The following is a 22,408-nucleotide window of genomic DNA, read 5'->3' as shown; positions in this document are numbered from 1 at the left end:
AGGTGTGTTGTGAGTTTGAAGATGGGCCTCATTTAACGCGGCACCAGTGTAATAATGTAGTAATGACTATGGAGTCCAATAGGTCAGGAGGTCAACGTGTTGATGAACATCATAAGATCTTCTCAAGATGGTTTCTAATTTGTCTTTGTGTATTTACAGTTAATAAATATGTAAATAATTGTCCGTCTGCATGCCATTAAGTATTCATGCAATATTTGTATACAAATTACAGCAGAGACAAACAACAGCTCACAGCTACATTACAGTATGTTATAAACTATGAATGAGGCCTTCATGCACTCCTTATGAATGATAAATTAAAGGTTCAAAGCAGAAGTTATTTAAAAATATAATCCTCTTCTTCTCTACAAAAGCACAGATAACAATAGTAAAGTATCAGAATGAAGTTGAATTTATAGTGATTCTAATAAAATGCATGCTTAAAGATCAGCAGAAAGTCACTTAGTTATTTTCTACTTATATAAATTGATGTTGCATTTGTTTGTGTCCCTGTGTTGATAGCATCGCCACAAAGTGGCACAGTGAACATTTCCGTTGCTGAGCACTGAAAGCTTGTGCGGCAGCTGTACAAACCTGAGCTTAAGTCCCAGCTTCTCTCCGAGAGGGGAAGGGAGGGCAGGGGCTGCTTGGAGGTGGTGGAGGGGTGTTTAACTGACAGCCATGAGTGTCAGAGCAGAGGGTGGTCATCCGGTCCGGTCACTTAGCCAAGGCCCATGTGCCCCGAGCAGCCGTCGCTCATTAACCCGCTGACAGGAGCTCCGGACACCGAGCAGCGCCGCCCCACACAGAAAGGTCACGAGGTCAATCAGCCCTCTCTCCGGCCATCAAATCACGATGGACGCACAAGCAGAGACTTATCCCCCCAATCAAAGGGTCAGTGATGCATTGTCAGGCACACTAACACACAAGAACAACGCACACCCATGCATGCACAGACACACACAGGAACACACATGAAAACAAATTGATTTATCAAAGGCTTTAAGGCCTTTTTAAACTAATCTACTTTTAAGTTTTTCAGTTCATCTAAAGCCGTGTTTAAACAGAGACAAAAACGGCATGAAGACATTTGGCTAAACTTGTGTGACATTTAGTGGGGACTTGGCATTAAAAATATAAATCAATGACATGTAAATGGAACCAAATTTTCACTCACTTCAAGTGCGGTGGAAATATCTGAAAAGCAAAATCATACATCTGTCTTATTGTAAATACGTCGTTAACTCTGCTTGAACAGAGTAGACTAGAGTGGTGCCTTTTTGGTGAGTTGGTTATTACTTGAGATGCTGTCAGATTTCTCTTTTTATTAAAGTTTTCTTTGTTTTTTCTTTACAACTATACAAAATGTTGCACCAAAAAAAAAAAGGAAATTAAAATTAAAATCCCTGATGTACATTATATTAAAAGTGAGTAAGCAGTTGTCTTAAGAAGCAATTTAAATGAAGAAAATTGGGCAAATCTGAGCTCCTCAGGTAGGTCAGTCAGAACCAAGAAAAAATAAATCTAATATTTATACATATACATATCCCACTCCTCATCTCTGCCATCCCAGTATCATAAAATAACAGCAAAATCCCCAGAAAAATACTTTAAACTGAGGCTAATTAATAAGAAATAATAAAATGCAACAGAATGGCTCAGTGTCACATCCCCACTGATTCTCTCTCAGTGTTATACAACTGGTTGGTGTTGTCTTGCAGGCAGGATCACAGACAACACTGGTAAGAATTCAGATTGTGGGATTCAAGTGACTTGTTCATATATATATATATATAATCACCAAACACGAGCACCTTACAACATGTGGAGTTTCCTACACAATAGTTATGTGGTAAATTATACTGAAGTTTAAAATGCTCAGTTTAAAAAAAAATAATTAAAAATTAACCCTGTAAACGGAGTGTATCATGATACATGTATTTTTGAGACCTCAATATCATTAGTGTCATTTTTTTTTCATGTAAAACCTGAAGTTTACAATCAGACATATGTATGCCTAGATAATGGTAAATGGTAAATGGTCTGCACTTCTGTAGCTGTTTTCTACTTTAGCGGCACTCAAAGAGCTTTACAATGTTTTCTCATTCACCCATTCATACACACATTCATACACCAGTGGCGACAGAGCTGCCATGCAAGGTGCTGCCCAAGGGTTCAGTGTCTTGCCCAAGGACACTTTGACTGTGGAGGGGAGGGGGATTGAACCACCAGCCTTGCGATTGGAGGACAACCTGCTGAACCACCTGAGCCACAGCCGCCCAAATAATAATCCATAATAATCCACCATAGATTGTAATTCATTCACTGAAAATGCCGGCTGAAGCAAAAATGATACAAATTAAAACTCATATTCATAAAAGCAAAATTACAAAAAAGGTTTAATCAGTTCTTCCACATATTTGATTTAACGATGTCGTGCTACAGTCTCCTATATACAATCTGTTTAACAATGTCCTGCACTACATAATGATACGCTGAATGTTTGACAAACAATATATCATGATGTAATATTACACATCATACTCACAAATTGATAGAATTTTTTGTCAGAAGGTTCAATATATACTCCAGTTTAAAAAAATAAAAAAAAAAGAGAGAGATTTCTGGCAGTTATTTCATGGTTCGTGCTTTACAGGGTTAACAGACTTTACTGTCCTTTTTCTTTTTTGCTGTCCTTGTTTGGAATCAAAATGTGCTGCATATCTTTGGATCTTTATCAACTTTTGGCGGAAACTAGCAATTAGAAGACATTTTAATCTCTGGCACACTGTCATCAGCATTTCTACCCTTACTGACTAAATGGTTGTTTAATTCATCAAAATAACTAACAAAAAAAAACAAAAAACAATAAATGAACTTCAAATTTTAAACAATACTTCAGACCTGGTTTTGACTCCCTGTATTATTTTGTCTCACATGCACCAGTAGCACTAAATAGGAACTGGCTTATCTGCACTTCGTGCTTATTCTGAGATTTACTTAAACAATTTAATAAATGCACCCAAATAATGACAAATAAGAATATGACTCCCTGAGTTCTCTGAGAAGATTTACAATCTCTAAAGCCTTCCTGTCTATAATCAAGTGAAGTCACCTCTTCTTCTTGTTTCAAAGTTTTCCGTCTGAATACAAAATGAACATAAAAGATGTTTTCTCCACAAGAACGCTGCAGAGCCCCTCTACCGCACAATGCCCACCATAAAACCAATACATTTAAATACATACCAGTAAAACCACACAAAAGAGCCTCTACAATTTAAACTCAACAAGCTGTGCGACAAAGTCTTCCTCATTACACACTCCAATTCCAGATGAGATTATTTCACAGCTAAAATGACCCCACTAATTTGGGAATGAGGGCTGTTAAGGGGGTACAGAATCCGTCTTAGATGACACTGAAGTTTGAAGAGGTTGTTGTCTTTCTGAGTAGAAAGGAGAATGGAGGAATGTAATTCACACACTTAGGTGAGAGGGACCATCAGCTTGAGGGTCCTACAAGTATATTACTCCTCTGAATTGATTAGTTAGTCTTGAGCGACCGCTGGTTCGAGTGGAATTCTTTTATTATAAGTAAGAGATGAGTGCTTCAATTTGAAACATTTCTACACTTTGGTGCAAAGAAAACAAGGTAGCAGAGGGTGAAAGAGGCTGAAACGTCATAGGAAAGAAATGAGAGGTTTTGTTCAAGTTTTGTATTGTGTTGTGGGGGTTTATACAAATTTCAATGACCAGACGTGCACCTGGAACACACAAGAACCTAATTTAACTGGTGATGGCTAACAATACTCTATTATATTTGTATAAAATAAATATCTCATCAGGATTATGCATATTGCACATATTTGAATAAATAAATCTGTCCAAAAGGGAGCAGGAGGAAGCCACAGCTTATTAATTCCCAGCCCTTATTCCATTGCTCTTAGTTAACCTAATTACCTATTTACATATTTATATCATTTCTTTACAAACAAAAACAAACAAACAAACAAAAAACAAATCCCAAATCATTTACTGTGCCACCCAGTACTTTATAATCACCTATCCCTTTACAGTTAGTATAATATTCCCTCCCAAAATGACTTCTCTTCATCCCTGTCTTTTTACAAACATGCTTCTATACAACTTTTTGAACTGATTTATGTTTGCACATTTTTTTAAACTCCTGTTCCAAACCATTCCACAAACTCACCCCACAGACCGTTACGCACATGCTTTTCAGATTCGACCTTGAGTTGTGTCCCCACCCTGCCCGTCCATTAACTTTTTTATTGCATATTGACGCATGACAATCACAACCAAGTTAGTAAAATCCTAAGTATACGTAAAGTTTCTCAGTAGGGGATAAAAAGAAGGAGAGGAGACGAGATAACACCAAAATAATGACTGCAGTAAACCTATGCGCATACATCCACTCGCTCACTCACACACAAACATCATTTAGAGTGATCCAATTACAACTTATCCTACGCGACAGCCCCCGTAAATCCTGAAAATTGACTTTTAGCAAAGTTTACTACTTCCTAATATATCCGATTTAGGGAACTTAATCTGTGGATCGGCTGCTTCTCAGTCGCTCCACAGCAGCAGTGTAAACAGTGTGACACTTTTGAACCCTGGACGTCCTCAAACTTTGACTACAAAAGCGGAAACACTTTAAGTCTATAATATTCTGACTTGTGAAAAATCAACACGGTAACTAAAGTAAAACATGCAGCAGAACCATCAGTAAATGAACAGTTACTTAGAAAGTACGACAAACACATTGTAGTAAAACTGAACTTTGCATCTAAACCTTAAATTACTTCACTTTGGAGTTTAAAAAAAAAACAGGAACAGGGAGAGGAACGGCGACAGACAGAGAGGCTAATGTTTTGACATATAGCACATCTCTGTAAGAATAAGAATAAGCAGCTTTCGCGTAGATGTTTACATTTCCAGGTTCTTGGCAGGGCTTATTTCTATCCTATTCAACACTGTCACGGCGTGTTTAAATATGCATTAGAAAACCATGACAAAAATAAGGCCAATTCATTTTTTCATTTAGTTTATATATTTCAGTCGTGCTCTTTGTATAAATCCAGCACTTATCTTGGCCCTTATCTGATAATGCCTCCTTGTCTGACAGCTAGGTACATATTTTATTACCTATCAGGTGCCTGTCTGATGTTGTGCAGTTCTCATAATAAGTGCTCTTTGGCCCTATCGCTATAGCAACTGATAAAAGACTGCAGTACAGAAATAGTCGGTCATAAGTGAGACTCCTGTTACTTTATATACCTTATGTTCCCCTAACATAACTTATATAATTCAGTGTCATAGCACGGGTTGTAACTAACAGTTGTTTTCATTATTGATTAAACTTCAGATTTTCAATTTTAAGAAAACTTTGCAATTTATTAATTAAATGAATTCAGATTTCTCATTTCATAGCAACAGTCCAAAATAAAGTTTGCTATCATAGAAAATAGAAACAAAATGAAAACATATACATTTGAGAAGCTGAAGCAGAGAATTTCTTATAGAAAATATCATTTGTCAATGTTAAAAATAGTTGCAGCTTCATTTCCTGTTAATAGTAACCAATCAAAAATTGAATAATCTTCTCTACTATGGCAACCAAATGCAGAGTTTCCTCCTAGATATTTTTATTAACACAAACACACAACTGTTACTTGGACAGTCCAGCAACGATATACAACAAGCCACAGGTTTGTTTGAGTCTTCCTGCTCTCAACACTCGTTGTCTCTCTTTATTTCCTTAGCACCAGTTCTGTTCTCATATTCCCACTCTCCCATTCTTCATTCTCACCCCACTCCTCTTTCTCATGAACCTCTTTTCTCTCTGCCACTCAGCCCCAGTGTCACTCACCCTGCACCCCCACTCCTGCCATGTCCATCCCTTCGTCCCCCACTGACTGTGTGTCTCCAGGTCTTCCTGATTGGTCATGGGGATTTCTCCTCCTTGTCCATTGCTGTGTGTGTGTGTGTGTGTGTGTGTGTGTGTGTGTGTGTGTGTGTGTGTGTGTGTTCAGCCACCCTGGCTGCTCTGCCATGGGCACTGCCCTGACTGTGGGTGTGAAATGTCAGCTGCATGAGTCTGTCTCTCTGTCTCTCTCGCTCTCTCTCTCTCTCTCTCTATTTTTTTCCCCTTCTTCTAACCCACAGAGACACACACACACACACACATGTGCTTTTGACACATTTTGTCCCCAGTCAGCCTCTATAGAGTTTATGAAAACCAGGCCAACAGCCAATAATGGCACCACAGAGGAGAGGGGAAACACTTAAATAATCTCCTGAGCCTCAGAGAGCTCAGTCTCTCAGTCTGCTCAGGAAAACTCAGTGTGCATCCCAGCCGGTTGGATTTGAGGCCAGAGGATGGTATTAACTTTGTGACTTTAAACAGGAGTCTCATGGGATCGTGTATTGTGAGGGAATAAACAGCTAACATGGTTTTCTTCTTAGAAGGAGCTGAGCGTGCGTTGATTAATTCAGGATAATGCTTCATGTATTATAGTAGATATCAGAAAAAAACACAATGGAATATAAAGCGCAGAGAGTTTATTTCTATGTACAGTATGAGAACACCCTGTAGATGTGATGTATCCTTTGAAGGACAATTCCTTGTCATAAAGCTTATGTTTTACAGTAAACACACTCTGAGTACAGTAGTTTTTCATAAGTCAGTCCAAAATTCACCATCCTGCTCACATAAAAACACTAAAGAAGCCCAAGTCTTTAATTGGCAGCAAAAAATACATTAGTCTGCAGCAAATGCATCATTTACTTCAGCTTAAATAATATTTGCTAAAAACAAGAGTCAGTCTTTCCAAAATTCAAACTATGTTTATATAGAGAACTATATATGTCTTTAGTGGACAGTGCAAAAGACACTGTAGGAAAGCCAGAAGTCATTCAGAGATTGATCTTTTCTTCACAAAATGTAAATATAAATCAGTTTTATCCTTGAACATGTACTCAGTGGCCATTTTATACGGGACACCTATTTAACATGAAGCAGTTCAGTGTAACCGCTCCGTCTGTACAAAGTTTATAATGTTACGTTTTTGGTGACTTTGTCACAAATCTGTTAATTTAATGATATGTTTATTACTGAAGTCGTGGCTAAAAAACTACAGATGAGGTATTTCTACAACTTTAAACCTCTCTCTTACGTAAGTAGGGAGGACAAAAAATTACAGAGACCTCATCTTAGTTCTTTAGCTTTGACTTCAATATTAAACATGTAATTGAATTAACACATTTTTGACAATGTCAACAATAAGTTAACACTACAAACCAGAACAACAACGCCACTATACCTTTAATGCTAAAACATATAATTGATAGTTGCAACAAAACTGGAACTGAGCATCGTAAAAGCAGACTTCATGGCAGAACATGTACAGGACTGTACAGGTGTGTTTAATGTGTATCTGTGACTCTGTGATTATCAACATGACTGTAAATGTGCATTGATTTAAGTAGTCAATTACGGCTATTATCATATAGATCAAAATAAAAAAACACAAGAGCTGCTTGTTTTTGACTAAACATTACAGTGTGCACTATTCTCACTAAACTCTGCATTTCAACCATTAACATGTGTCTTATTTTGTACATTCACAACAAAATGGTAGGTTTTTAAGGTGCAAATTATTTTATGGCAACATGAAAAGAAATAAATCCTGGAGTCAGAAGCAACCGGCCGTCCCACGCTGGTGAGTTGTGACCCTAATATTAGTGGTTTTAACCCTGTCTGACATTCATAATCTCCATTATCTTTGAGCCTCTACTTGTCTGAGTTAGACAGTAGGGGATCCAGGGAATAAAGAGATGCTTGTCGCAGTTGCTTCTTAACTGATAAAATCAGTGACTGTATTGGGGCAAGAGTGGTGCGTAACGGCTCTGTGTGTGCCGGGGGGGCCTAACTGTCTGACACCTGCAGCTCTTCATACTCAAAATGCAAATCCAAGCCTCCCCCTCCTCATGACCCCTCTCTGAGTCTCTGAGATCCAAGGTTACTGAGCAACGACTTTTGCAAATCTAGATCAGATTTAAATATTAGTACAAAAAGAGGTTCGAGAGCGCTAAACACGACATTAGAGCTTTTTTTCTGAAAATAAAATTAGGAGAACATTCACTTCTGATGTTATTTACAGATGATGTACAGATCAATAGACCATGAAAATCCTTCCTAGATATTAGATATTAGATTGAAAGTATTCATAAATTCAGAAACTGTTGTTGAGTTTTACAGTGGACAATAAGACACAAATTGGCTGGTACCAAACTTCCTCAGTCTGCATCATCTACAATAGAAAATCAGAACTGATACAGGATTTTCCCCCCTGCTCTTGAACAGTAAACGCAAACAAATGCATAAAATCAAGCAGACCCTCACAGCTCAGAATAAAGATGCTTTTGAAGGGAAAAATGTTGACTGGGAAAGCTGCATCACAGCCAAGTGTTGGGTACATCTGATGCTAAACCTACGACTTCTGCTCGCCCAAAGGCAGGTGCAAGCCCCAGTGTCAATAAGCATCTGCTTTACTGAAGTGCTGAAGTGAACCCGATGCTGAATCTCAAACCAGTTCTAAGGTTGCAGCCTTGCAGCTGAGCGTGACCTCTGACCTGACTGGTGGGAGCTACTTAAGAGCGTTTCGCTGTTGGGGAGGGGGACAAGTAAAGTGATGCATTATTTTTATTGTTGTGTGGGAAGTAAACGAGGAAAAGCACCTGTTTTACTGGGTACCACATTTGCTCTCTGGGGAGGTTAGGGATGCTCTTGTTCATAACCTAGCTCTCTACTGCCACCCACTGACTCATCTAGACAGCACAACACAGCAGCAGATAGATGGGAAAGAAGCGGTCAAGGTGGCCTCCAGATAAGCAATAAAGCTGTTCACTCACTGAGTTGACATTATTGTTAACAAACAACAGATAAAGCTGAATTTTAAGGACAGGTTGAAAGGTTTCTTGATTCCATAAATGACAGGGGCAAACTAGTTTAATCTCCTTCAGCAGTAATAAAAGATACAGCTTTATAGAAAGTGAGCAATAACAACTAATACACTAATACCAATGATCTGGGCGTTCAGCCTTCATGCATTAGTGTCACTGCATTATAATAATTGATTGTCTCAATGATAAAGTTTTTTTTTTTTAAAAACCCAAAACGATGTAATTTCTGAAGTATTATCAGTAGTGTTACTACTTTGATATTATTCTGTTAGGAGACACTTTGAAACCTTAAGGCTATGAATCTACTCAGTCAAGGAGCGCCACCAAGTGGCCATGAGGTGGTGGTTAGTTAGACGCCTACAGGGTGAGCTCACTTATTTTATAGTATTTCCATGTCAGCAGAATTTTATAGATCTTTCAGAAACTAGTAAGCTTTAAATTAGGTTCTAAGGCTATATGGAACACAGTTTTAAGACGCATTGTAGCGCGTAATTTGTGATTATTTATTTATTTACTGTTATTGTAAAATCGTCGTTGCGCTTCTTGTGCCAACTGAATGTGTTTGTTGCTTGTAGCTGCTAATAGAACACTGAAAGTAGTACTTAAAAAAAAAAAAAAAAAAAAAACAACAACACTTTTTTCCCCCCACAAATATGTGAATGGAGTAGTTTTGCCGTCCAACCACACTGGAGGACATGGAGCTGTAGTACGTTCTGTCCAGCGCCTCCTCAGTGGAACAAAACGGAGCCAAGTTGGCCAGTTTACCAGTTTGGACCACGTTGCCCTTTCATATCAGATCTTGTGACGTCCCACGTGTCAGGTCAGGTTTGAAAGAAGTTTTGTCTTTTCCTGTTTTACCACTGACCCCACGTCCTCGCAGCAGGTGCCAAAAAATGAAGGTGCAACAAAATGTTAAGAGCGCAGCGCGGAAAATGTAAAATAAATTAACTGGAGCACGTTGTCGGTGGTGATTCCAGCGCATGTTTTTGTCTTTCTTCACTTCCCTTTGATCAGAAAAAGCTTCTCCATCCATCCCACCCTTGACCCAGAACAAACAGGCTGTATTTTAAGACACTGACAGACTGATAAATAGATTACTATTAATCCATTGGCCTTTAAAAAAAACCCATCTCCCTTGAAAAACAATGGGCTTTGATATTAAATTTGCTTTAGTGGCCTAAAAGCATTTTTATGTGAGAATATGATGCAGGAAATGTCTGTGTATCTCTTTTAAAGTGTCCTGTCAGAATCATGAAGCACCAACATTGTGAAATGTTGTCAGTGGTCTTTATTCTAACTGCACCACATCTAATTCCACCTAAAATACAGTACACAGAATTCCTTTCTTTATTTTCTGACCTCTGCAAACTCAACGGACCCCACAAGTGTTCATGGACTGTAAATGAGGAGGCTGCTCACCAGCAGGACTTTAGGTAAAAGGCCTCTTTTCAGCATATCTGTGTTTTAATAATTATCAAATTACACAGTTTGTGTCCTTTAAACGTCCCCGGTTTGGCCGACCCTTGACTTCAGAAACATGGCGCACTGCTTGAACTTCAACCTCGGAAATTTATTCAGCCTCGTTTATCTGTTCGACAAACTGCAAATCCATCACTCAAAATTCTCGCGATAAGTGACCCTGATATATTAGGACACATGGGGGTGCCTCGTCCACTTGGAGGGGCGTAGGGTTTCCTTGAGGACCTTGGTGGGGTTTGGAACAGTCAGGGGTCTCACATCAGCACAAGAAACATCCAGCCATGTCGGACGCGGTGGTTAGTTTCATGAAGGACTTTTTGGCAGGTGGCATTGCCGCTGCCATCTCCAAAACAGCTGTCGCTCCCATTGAGAGAGTCAAGTTGTTGCTGCAGGTAAAAAAAAAAAAAAGAAAAAAGATTGAACTGTTACCCGTAGCATGGCCGCATGTTCACCGTTTTGTGCGTAAAGCGTGCGTAATTGTTGGTTTTCCCAAAAACCAAACACCAAAATGTAAAACTGTAATTGGTTTAGTAAAAATCAGGTCCACCTGCACACTAAGTGGGTTCATTTAGTCTTGTGCGTAATGCCTGAGAGCAAGTGAGAGGTCCTGCCTCAATTTGGAGATGGTTTTACGCACTGGAAAGTGCAGTATTGCTGCTATGACAGCAGTGGTGAGAAGACCTCTTAGTGCTTCAATAAAACGACCATAATGCATGTTTATTGTGCCGCTTGTTCGTTCATTAAGTGAATTATTACTCCACCATAACAGATGACTGCAGTGATATTTAGTGAAAGTGAATTGCTATATTTAACTTGAAGCTTGTAATCTAATACACAGTACAGTATCAAGTGACAGGAGTGTGCCTGTAGACTGCTGGGCCGATAACTACATAATGCGTATCCAGAGAATATTAAACATTGGGGGAAAATATGTAAATGTTATAAATGGGTTATAAAAATTAGGAACACTGCATTCTGCCTTCATAAAAATAGAAAATGATCTTTACAGGATTGCTTTCCACAATGTTTTCCTCAGAAACCTAACATATCTTGGGCAGGTGTCAATGCAGCCATTTTTTCATGAACTTTTCTTTTTTTTCTTTTCTTTTTTTGTTTTTTGTTTTTGTTTTGTTTTGCAGGTCCAGCATGCCAGCAAACAGATCACCGCAGAGATGCAGTACAAGGGAATCATTGACTGTGTGGTCAGAATCCCAAAGGAACAGGGCTTCCTTTCCTTCTGGAGAGGCAACCTGGCCAACGTCATCCGTTACTTCCCCACCCAAGCCCTTAACTTTGCCTTCAAAGACAAGTACAAGAAGATCTTCCTCGGTGGCGTGGATCAAAAAACACAGTTCTGGCGTTACTTCGCTGGTAACCTGGCATCTGGCGGTGCCGCTGGTGCGACCTCACTCTGCTTCGTCTATCCTCTCGACTTCGCCAGAACGAGGTTGGCTGCCGACATCGGCAAAGGTACTGCTGAGAGAGAGTTCACCGGTCTTGGAAACTGTATCACCAAGATCTTCAAAACCGATGGCCTCAAGGGTCTTTACCTCGGATTCAACGTGTCAGTGCAGGGTATCATCATCTACAGAGCGGCCTACTTCGGATGCTTCGACACAGCTAAAGGTGCGCACACCTGTCTGACCTAACATTCAAAATATGCTAACAATTGTGCGTATTTTATCGTGACGAACCGGTGATTTAACTCCTCCCTCATACAGGAATGCTGCCAGATCCCAAGAACACGCACATCGTCGTCAGCTGGATGATCGCCCAGACTGTGACCGCTGCTGCTGGTCTCATCTCATACCCCTTCGACACAGTCAGACGTCGTATGATGATGCAGTCTGGACGCAAAGGAGGTGAGGGTCACTCATGCATGTGTTGTTAAAGTAGCGCATCGGACGTGTTTGCCACAATTACGCACTTTGCGCATGCATTTGTGGGCATTACGCATCACTGTTCATGTCTCTATTTCCATAGCTGACATCATGTACAAGGGCACAATCGACTGCTGGAGGAAGATCCTCAAGGACGAGGGATCAAAAGCCTTCTTCAAGGGTGCCTGGTCCAACGTGATCAGAGGCATGGGTGGTGCCTTCGTGTTGGTGCTGTACGATGAGATCAAGAAGTTCACAAAATAAACTTTCTAATCTCCCAGTCCCCAAGGAAACCCTTCACTTTGTTTAAGTCTTATTTCTTGTAATACAGTGATAACAGCTTGGTGAATTACAATGTGGACATGTACCACTCCTCTGCAACAGCCTGGAGAAGGTGGGTAGGTGTATTTGACTTAGGTACCCTTGACCTAGGTTAAGGTGCCTCCTCAGACAGGTGTATATATCCCATCCACGACATGCCAAAAGGCAATCTTACAGTATCAAAGTCAAGCCAGTGGAGATGTTGTGATGACACAGACATCACTACAGGTCATAGGCTCCTCATGTTAGTTTGTAAAGCAGTGGCTGAGGCCCATGTGTTATGGTGTGACCACTTTGACCCTTGTATCCCACCTCATACATTATTTTATTAAGAATAAAGATGTATTAGTCTCATAGTCTAGTCTTCTTTGATGCATGCTGTTATCATGGCAACCACCATCTTGTGAGTTTCACAGCTTACACTTTCACACATCACAGTATGAAAATCACAGACGATGGGAGCAACACTGCTTATGGCTGTGTTCAAGTGGTCACGATAATGTGACAGTGAGCCAGCATGAACAACTACAGCACCTCGAGAGTGAAGTATCTAAATAGACATGTGAAAACACCATTCACTGAGATTTCATCAAAATATCCACCATCTCTATGTTGGAAAATAACAGACAGTAACCCCGATCCTTATTTTCACTTATGACAGATTTCTTAGGAATAGTACATCCATGTTAAACATTTTTTCCGACCCATTGTAGCGTGACGCCTGCACTGTTGACACAATGAGTCAAATATACAACCAGCTGGAAGAGGTGCACCACAGCACTATTGGTTTTGTAGACAAACTACAAAATATTAACAGCTATTAGTCCAAGAGAAGTAAATGGTAGTTTCATTTACAACCACTTGTCTTACTGAAAAGGTTTCGCTTGTACCACCTGTGCCATGTGCTCTATTGGTTCAAGTGTCCTTCAAGAGAGAAGAATTTAGGCAATCATTTTGTGTCCAACATTATTCTACTATTCTTCTTCTGTTTTAATTTGTAAAATACCTAATTTCAGTTGAACAAGCAGTTTTACTTCACAAGGAACAGAATAACACCCAAAAATAAACTTTAAAATAGTTTTATTATGTAAACACAACATTTACTGCATCATGAATCATACAAATGTTTTTTAAAAAAAGGGATGAAAAATTTCCTGTTTAATGGAAATTTTAGTCACTCAAACAATATAGAATGAATTTGATATTACCATTGCAACACAGCTGTTAAAGTAAAAGCAATATTTTCTGAAAAAATGCAAGTATTGCTAGGAGTTACTTCTGTATTCAGAAGCCACAGCTGAACAACCAAAGTGAATGACAATAGCTTTGAGATCAGTGAGTCAGTCGCTATATTTCAGCATCCAAGAGCAGCGATAATTTCATCTTCTTTATAATGGATGAGCATGACAACACAATCATTGATTCAGTCAATATGATGACCCTATACATGTATCAGTATGGCTTTGTACCTTTTTAAAGTTGGCCTTTTGTGATGAAGACACCAAGACATCACTAAATTAAACCAGTCACGTGCTTCTTTGTAGATTAGATGTTGTCAAACGTCAGGTTCTCAGCACCAGGCTGGTCGTGCTGGATTCACTTTTTTTGACCTGGGTAAAGGTGTGCTGCTGGAGTCAGTGGTGGAAGAAGCTGCTCTGGAGTTGACTGGTCTGGCATCTGCTGTGGGTGACAAAAGAAACATACTTTCTGGTTACAGATTTACTATAATATTCAAATCAGAAACTTAACATGCCTTTTTTATTTTCATTCCACTGAGAAGTAAATATATCTTGTGCATATTTGATCATTTCACCAAAGCAAACACAAAAAAGCATAATGGTGTTTTATTAGCATTGATATAGCAACTGATCGTAGTCATTTAGCACCACAGGAATTGATTCAGGTGATGGTATATCATTTCAAGTGTTACCAGTACACTAAGCTTCAACAACAACAACAACAACAAAAAATTTAATAGATTTAGGGTGAAAAGAGAAAAAACAGTAAATCAGGTACTTATCTATTAACAAATGGGTGATTCTTACCAGTGTTCATAGCTGCTTTATACTGTCTGAATGTCTTCTTTCAGTTAATTAAATCTGTGGAGCCATCGGGAAGCTGACTTACGATAAATCTGCAGCCTTCAATCTGAGAGCGCTGCGGCGCAGTGCCACATGCTGATCCTCTCTGTATACCTTCATTAAATCAATGCCAGACTGCTCCAGAACAACCACAAAAACATCTGCTGGTTTTAACCTGAATTTGTGGAATCCAAACACTCAAGAGTGTTCTTATGTTGCACAGTTACGTCACAGTGGGTCTGTAATACTCCACTTTACCTGGCTCCCGTGGTTTAGTCCCTGTATGTAATATATTATACAACTGAATAGATGTACCTGCAGTTTTACTGAGAAGGTACATGTTTGTTATTTAAACTGCTGTGTTTGGCCGAGGGCCTTTTATGAGCAGGCATTGATCACTGTATTGCCATGCTGTTTAGGATATATAAATGACTGAAAAGCATCTACATGTTTTACGACTGTGAGTGTCAGCCTACCTGAGGCTGTCCTGTTGCTGGATTTGTTTTTCGTGGTGGTCCGACAGATGGGATACGAAGGAGCTCCCAGGTATCCAACTTGACGCTGATAGTCTGACAGTTGTTCTGAGCGCCTCAGGCCAGGTGTAGGTTTGACAGACTCCAATCTCTTCAAGAAAGCCTGACAGAAACAAAAAGATTTTTATTTCATAAGTACTCATTAAAAAAATACTATAAATGCAAATTAGTTGCAGTTAATCAGTGGTGGAATGTCAGTAAGTGCATTTACTGAAAAACTGTACTTTAGAAAGATTTTGAGGTACTTTCCAGTTTATACTTGTTTTGAAAACTAATACAATAAAATATAAAGACTGAGCAGCACAGTAAAATAACAGGCAAAACAAGCTATACCAGCTACAACAGAAAATGCTGTTGCACATTAATAGCAATCCAGTAAAATACATAATTTACAGCAAATTTAGCTGGTAATACTTTTTTGTTTTTAAAGTATGTTTGTACTTCTACCAAGTATTGTTATACTGTAGTATTGCTACTTTTACTCAAATAAAAGCATTAAGTATTTCTTCCACTTCTACAAACAACAAATCTTGCCTGAATTAAGCTCCTAATGTTAAGTATTTGGTGAAATTGTTAGCAACAGTAGTTTGCGGTGCTGCTGAACTGTATTACTTTTAATAAAATATGTTCCTAATATTTTTCCCACACCCCATATATCAATGTATTACCAATGTGTAAACACATCTGTTTTGCAGAGTTGCATTACATTTCATTGCATTGGTTTTAATAGGTGTCATCTAGTTGTAAATAGTAAACTGGTAATAGTAATATCCTTTATATAGTAAGTATTTTAAGCATTTGATTCGACTGATTTGATCACATTTGTTCTGGCTGTTGACTCACAATGTATAAAACACCACATAGTACTTTAAAAGTGGTTATATTACTCATAAACAACTATTTGACTCAGACATAAAGCCAAGTCCCCGCTGAACAAATTTCACTTATTTTTAACTTATGAAAAAAAAACAAAGTCTGGTACACAGCAAACACAACAAAGCAGCATGAGGCAAAGCAGTGTAGGCAAGTGTTTAAATGTCATATATGCAGTCACACTCCCACATGCAGGCACTGCAGAAAACTCTCTGTAAGCAAAATCTCCATATGAAGCAATGCAACTAGGAAAAATCTCAAGCGTCAAGAGATTGTTGACGTTCAAAAGTCCTCCAGACATTACAGTAACAAACCACAGACTTCTAATTGCAGTCAGACATTTCACCTACTGCATTTCCAATGCATGGATTATTTGGACTCTCTTCAAACAAAATCCACCTGCTGTGTTAATTCACCCTTTCTGAAAGAAAATTAAGTATATGGTGTAATTGACCAATCCAGAAATACACAGAACTGGTACTACTTGTGCAGGAAAAATGAGGTGTGTTACATGTGGGTGTGTGGGGTGGATACACTGATCATACGGCAGATTCAGTTACTTCTCTCTAAAAATAGAGAAAACGAAAAGTACTCCTGACAACACAGAAAGATGGACTCAAGAAAGTGAACAGTCTGTCCTGAAAATGACTGAAACACAGTCCCTGATAAGAACTGCTACAGAATCAAAGTGAAACCGCGAATCACTATGACTGAGAAACATGAGTAACAACAACAATGAAGAGAAAAATGCAGATTTTCACTTAGAAATACTAAAATCCCGTTAGCTGCCAATAACTATTCCAATTAGCGATTGCCATCTTATTTTTTAACACTGTTGTTAGTTTGAATGTGTGTTTTTAGGCCTGAGTGGTCAAGCAGAGTTAAAATGGGGTGAGAGGCTAAAGCTGCAGAGCCTTAACTGTCTGATAAAGTCACTCTGCAGCACTGCTGCGAGCCTGCCACCTGCTGCCATCCGTCTAAGTCCATCCGTGTCTGTTTTCAGGGGTGGCCCTCTGAGACTGTCACTAAGTAAAACGAACAAACTAGTACCTATGATGCCTGTATTCTTAAAAAAATGTACACTTCAAGAGACAAATCTATTAAAATATTAAGCTATAACTTCAGAAAAATCACACATGCTAAAGTGACAAAAACTTATTAATCATTTATGTAATTATTTCAACCACTCAAACCTCAGATTCTCCCAGAAATGTTGTTGTTTATGCTTCTATGATGGCAATTACAAAGTTAGTTCAGAAAAAAAATACACAAGTATGTTTTACACTAACATGCATGTGTCAGAGAAAGTCACTGATGCAGTAACAACGCCTAGTGGATCATGTCAAATGCATCATTTACAGTCCTTATACTGAAAATTTGTTTAAAAATTGGTGACGAGACGATAGTTAAGAGGATGGTTGCAAAGGTTGATGTGAATTTTATGAAAACATATAAGGATGCCCTGACTGTGAGTAAAGCATCATTTAAAAAAAACCCTTGGCATAAAGTCTAGTCTCACTAAAAAGAGTTAAATATTCGAAGCGTCAACAGCAGTGTCCGTTTAGATAGTTGCTGTATAATGACAAATAATAAAACTGAAATCTCATTCTAGAGACAGCAGTACCAATATCTTACTATCTAATTATCTGTTAATTTGTTATATTTTATCTGTGCAAAATTCCCCACTACAATTTCATTTTTTTGGACACTTGGTGTTTGCCAATTAGAAATTTAGGCAGATAGGAATACATGACAATTGTAAAAGGTCCAGTCTGAATATGCAACTTAGATTCCACAGACAAGTTGCGTACTACTTGGACATAGGAGTCACCGAAATGCTCTAGTGACAGTAGAAAGAAACAGATCTTGTTCAATATTTTGTTATAAATTTCTCTCGATTCACATATCACTGACATGATGTGTGATGAACCCTAGAAGATAAATTCTAATATAGATTTGAAAAAGTGCACTATTGTGTGGTTATATGATGGTGTTAGGTAAATTATCTGGAGCTTATCAGCTATCACCTATCTGCATTTCAAAAAGAATTGTTAAACGAAGTATCATCTCATTAGCTAAATTTTTAAACTAGTATTTATATTTTTGTGATGACTAATAAACCTTAAATAATTAAGTGAATCCAGCACCCACAAAGCAGAACTCACCAGGTTCTCCCTCTCAATGCGTTGTTGTTCCCGCTGTCTGTTCAGTGCACTGTGAGAGAGGCGGACCAGAGGCGAGCTACTTCCCACGCGGGTTTTCTTCCCCACAACACTTCCAGGTCTAGGCCCTGGAGAAAGGCGTGACAGCTCCCGAAGAAGTCGCTGATTCTCCCGATCTATGCGCCTTACTTCATCATTGGAGAACGAGTAGTTCTTCCTGTTTCTTCCTCCAGGACAGTGAAGGACCAGGTTACTTCCAAGCTGACTCTCTAGACGGAGAGAGCCTGATTGATGAAAAGTACACTTGTTAGAATATTATGATCTGACTTTAAAACAGACAAAACATACAACTAAAACATTTAAAAAACTAAATATACAAAAGCCATTCCAAGGTAAATTCTTGCTGACTGTATTTGTAATGCAAGATCACTATGTGCACAATTGTGTTCAAGTATAGTCGCATTTGCTACAGAAAAAGGCTTATTCGTGTCACTTAAGAGAAAAGATTTTATGTGATTTAGGTAAAACTGAAGCTAAAGTCCATTTTAGATTATAGCTCATGTAAAAGTGACATTTTAAAGTGAGATGTCTGTCTTTTCTTCTGGATGGATGATAACAAAAAACGTCAGCTGTTTAAGGAAGGGGATTTATGTGTGACAGTTTATATTTGCCAAGATTTTAGACAGAAGGCAGATTTTTTTAGTTTTCAAATATAGCCATATAACCCTTGTTATATGTAAAGCATTATGCTCATGTGGAACAATTTTCCCCTACATGTGGACTAAGCACTTGTAAGGACACAAGCCAAAAAAGTTAGGAACTACTGGTAAAAAGCAAAGGCAAACATAACTGACATATAAGAAAGATTCAAGTTTACTCACACTCATCCACGTCTGGATCTGAATCCTCATCTGGATTCCTGTTGCTAAGGCCACTGGAGGGCACACTCTCCTGCTGAGGCTGCTGCTTTTTATGGCTTTCCTCTCCAACCTCGGTGGGGTTCAGATCCAACGACTGCAGAGGGCTGATGTCATTAGAGGACAGAGGGCTCACATCTGTCATTCTATCGTCCGACTCCTCTGTATGGATATTAGACAAATCCTGAGATCCTGATGACCTCCTTCTTCCTTCAGGACATAAAGACGGCTTGTTGGGTTTGGGGAGAGTGGGGGAGTCTAAACTGCTCCTGCGGCTGCTACTGCTACAGGAACTCTCAGAGTCTGCATCTGCACTGGTGTCAGTTGAAGTAGGAGATGGACTCCGGGTGCGCCGATTTCTCATCAGTTTTTTAGGAGATTGTTTATTTCTCCTTTTTGTGTTGGCCTTGAATGCTAATGCTTCTTCTTCAGTCTCATTTGGGCTCTGGTTATAGGCATCCGTATCATGTACATCTCTGGCCTCAGTCAACAAAGCCATAAATGTTCCACTGGGCCTTTTAGAGTGCCAATTAGAGTCATCTTCACTTTCACTGCTATCACTTATAACTTTATCTGAGGTGCCAGAAACAGATGATACACTGGATGCCCTGCGCCTCATTTTCCTTTCCGCTCTGCTGCTGTTGTTCTCCACTTGTTTCGGGTGTTTTCTTATCCTGTTAGTCCTTGGAGAGTGATCATCTTGTGCATTTTCAGCATGTTTTGCATGTAATGTCTCTTGTGCAGCTGGGCTTTCCTTTTCAGACTTCAAGCCTTTCTCGGTCTTTCCTTCTCCATCTCCACAGCTATCAGCACAGTCACTATCAAAAAATGAATGGTCCACTTCACCTTCAAGTTCACTTGGGTTGAACATGGCCGTCCTCTGCAACACACAGAGCCTGTAGGTCAGTGTAAGGATGTGATGTCAGAAAATTTTAAGTTTAAAGAAATGTTATGTGAGGTGGAGAATTTTTCTGATTATGACATTCATAGAATTATTCGTAATTATTTGACATGCTTCAAAAGAAAAAAGATGAGAAGAGTCAATGATCTTCGGGATACCTGCACCAGAGGTCCACCAATGTATCATAATCACATGATTCTCCCATCATGTTTAGAAAGTGCATGTCATATTTCAAATCAAAACCACATTCAATCCCTGTTCAGTCTATGCTGAGTGCCTGAACATTGTGGCTTTGCACAATGACGTCTGAGTTGGTAAAATGATGTAGCAGTGCTTACAAAACAATCTTATCAAATCTGTCTTCACACATATATCTTCCTGACACATCAGAATTTTCAGCCGACTGATTGTTTACCATGGTTATATTGGGCTTGTGAGAGTAGACAGTTCCCCATGCATTTAAAAAAAAAAAAACATGTAAACCTAAATATATTTTCCTACATAATCACTGCTTTGTGACTGGGCAGTCACAAAATCAAATCACATACTCCAAGAGTAGATCTATGATATAGTACAGCTAACTATTCTGCAAAACAGGCTGCTGTACAGACTTTTAGAAACTCAAGGCTTTTTTGCCACCTTTTTTTCTCACTGTGTACATTCGTTTTCACGGCACATAAAAATCACTCGGTTAGCAAACATTTGACACTTGCATTAGTTGTCCAGTTAGCCCAGAGTGGGATATGAGGTCACTTTTCACGACTCATTTACTGTATAACTTACTTTAACACACAGTAATGCAACACTTGATGCAGATTTAATGCAGATGTTACATATCTCAAACAGGTTTCAGAAATTAGCTGACTGATTTTCAAACCATAAAGACAAAAGGAACGAAACACTAACAGTGGTTACATACCAACACTTTAGAAATTCCGTAAATATAATGTAACTGGCGTTGCAACCACATTTTGCTAGAAATTTAGCTAGAGGGTCCAGGTATGACAGCGGTGGTACTGCCAATAAAGACTCCTTCCATCGCGTAGCTAGTTGCAGTTTAAACCTTTTATATATATACCATTTAAGCAGGGTATGACTTAATCCCAGACATGACACACGTTAAGCATGACAGTTAACTAATGCTAACATTTACGTAGCTAACTACACCAAAACAGTGGTTCAGGTTAGCTAACTGTAGCTGTACGGACATATTATCTTACCTGACAAGAGAAGGCACAATAAACGGGTTTCCACGTTAGAGTTTCATTTACTTCTTCAGACAAAATGTATTCCGTTACGAAGACGAATAAATGAAACGCACACCTGCACTAAAAATCAGAATGTTCGTTAGCGGGATACAGCTGGATACCGACAGCGACAGGGTGCCCAGTAACTAGGCGACGTCACTTCCTGGCAACGGTTGCCTGGGAGAAGAGCTCTGCAGCAGCGAGGAGCTTTAATCCTCTGAGGCACTGAGTTAACTAAATTAGATTTCATAATATCAGTTAGAATCAAAAAATCTTCAAAGAATCGCAATATATACAGCTAAAAATGAATAAAATCTGTTTGCATGCTACTCAAAATGAACCGAATCGGCCCGGTTTGACTACAATATTTTAAAAATCCCAGTAGAAAATGTATGAAAAGAAAACCACTGTTAAAATTTTGGCCAGAATATTTTTCCTTTTAGTTGACAAATGAGCGTTACTAAAGATTTCAGTGTCAAGTCTTAAAAAAAACAAAAAAACAAGTTGAAATATATTATAAAAGATTTAAATAAATGTTAGAAAATACAATCTACTTTTTGATATTAATGTGCAAAATTTGTAATTGGTAAACAAATATGGTTTATATCAAATGAAAAGAGCATTTACAAATAATGCCTGGAGTTCATTATCAAGTGTTTGTTGGGGAAATTCTCCAAAAAGCAAAATCACAAACAGCAAGTGTCCAAAGATAAGAGCCAAATATTGGGGAAAAAAAAAAAAAGCTAAGACTAATAAGGCACTCCAGGGCCTTCACAGAGCTATTTGTGTGGGCCTTCAATAGACAAGCAATAAGACCTCCTGTGCAACCCAAGGCACTGGGGTCAAGCTGACCTACTGATATAAACAATGATGGATAAGAGAGAAACTTTCACGTAAGAGAGCACAAAGTTAAATGATGACATTTCCAAAAGAATGTCACATCTAGAGTCAGCAGTAGAATGTAATAAAACCAGAAAATTATGGAATTTCCATCACAGTCTTAAAATTTTAATTCCCACTAAACTGTAG

At 38.7% G+C, this 22,408-nt stretch overlaps 2 protein-coding genes across 3 annotated transcripts; one reads left to right on the top strand and one right to left on the bottom strand.

Moving 5' to 3' along the window:
• The first annotated feature begins 10,646 nt into the window (after window positions 1-10,646).
• On the top strand, window positions 10,647-13,021 carry slc25a4 (solute carrier family 25 member 4). The gene is made up of 4 exons (XM_008286801.1): window positions 10,647-10,856; window positions 11,604-12,090; window positions 12,186-12,326; window positions 12,448-13,021. The coding sequence occupies exons 1-4, from the start codon at window positions 10,746-10,748 to the stop codon at window positions 12,606-12,608; spliced, it is 900 nt and encodes a 299-aa protein (XP_008285023.1). The 5' UTR covers window positions 10,647-10,745; the 3' UTR covers window positions 12,609-13,021.
• Window positions 13,022-13,734: 713 nt separating this feature from the next.
• Window positions 13,735-21,509, bottom strand: cfap97 (cilia and flagella associated protein 97). Of its 2 annotated transcripts, none has more exons than XM_008286782.1 (5): window positions 21,353-21,509; window positions 19,196-20,127; window positions 18,318-18,598; window positions 15,223-15,382; window positions 13,735-14,345 (listed from the first exon to the last, which is right to left on the bottom strand). In XM_008286782.1, the coding sequence occupies exons 2-5, from the start codon at window positions 20,100-20,102 to the stop codon at window positions 14,236-14,238; spliced, it is 1,458 nt and encodes a 485-aa protein (XP_008285004.1). In that variant the 5' UTR covers window positions 20,103-20,127; window positions 21,353-21,509; the 3' UTR covers window positions 13,735-14,235. The 2 variants fall into 2 exon arrangements, with proteins under 2 accessions (XP_008285004.1, XP_008285012.1); XM_008286790.1 differs by having other exon boundaries at window positions 13,735-14,342.
• Window positions 21,510-22,408: the final 899 nt, after the last annotated feature.

The sequence above is a fragment of the Stegastes partitus genome, unplaced genomic scaffold (assembly GCF_000690725.1).
Source record: "Stegastes partitus isolate 25-593 unplaced genomic scaffold, Stegastes_partitus-1.0.2 Scaffold11, whole genome shotgun sequence".
NCBI classification, from domain to species: Eukaryota; Metazoa; Chordata; class Actinopteri; family Pomacentridae; genus Stegastes; species Stegastes partitus.
Note: the sequence above shows the minus strand (reverse complement) of the source record. Positions and strands in the feature narration are given on the sequence as shown.

Excerpts from the sequence above, each read along its gene's own strand:
- slc25a4 (XM_008286801.1), top strand. The coding sequence starts at position 10,746 with ATGTCGGACGCGGTGGTTAGTTTCATGAAGGACTTTTTGGCAGGTGGC. Across the intron at positions 12,091-12,185 it reads ATGCTTCGACACAGCTAAAG|GAATGCTGCCAGATCCCAAG; the intron begins GTGCGCACACCT and ends TCCCTCATACAG. Across the intron at positions 12,327-12,447 it reads GCAGTCTGGACGCAAAGGAG|CTGACATCATGTACAAGGGC; the intron begins GTGAGGGTCACT and ends CTATTTCCATAG.
- cfap97 (XM_008286782.1), bottom strand. The coding sequence starts at position 20,102 with ATGTTCAACCCAAGTGAACTTGAAGGTGAAGTGGACCATTCATTTTTT. Across the intron at positions 15,383-18,317 it reads GCATTGAGAGGGAGAACCTG|GCTTTCTTGAAGAGATTGGA; the intron begins GTGAGTTCTGCT and ends TGTTTCTGTCAG. Across the intron at positions 14,346-15,222 it reads CAGCAACAGGACAGCCTCAG|CAGATGCCAGACCAGTCAAC; the intron begins GTAGGCTGACAC and ends TGTCACCCACAG.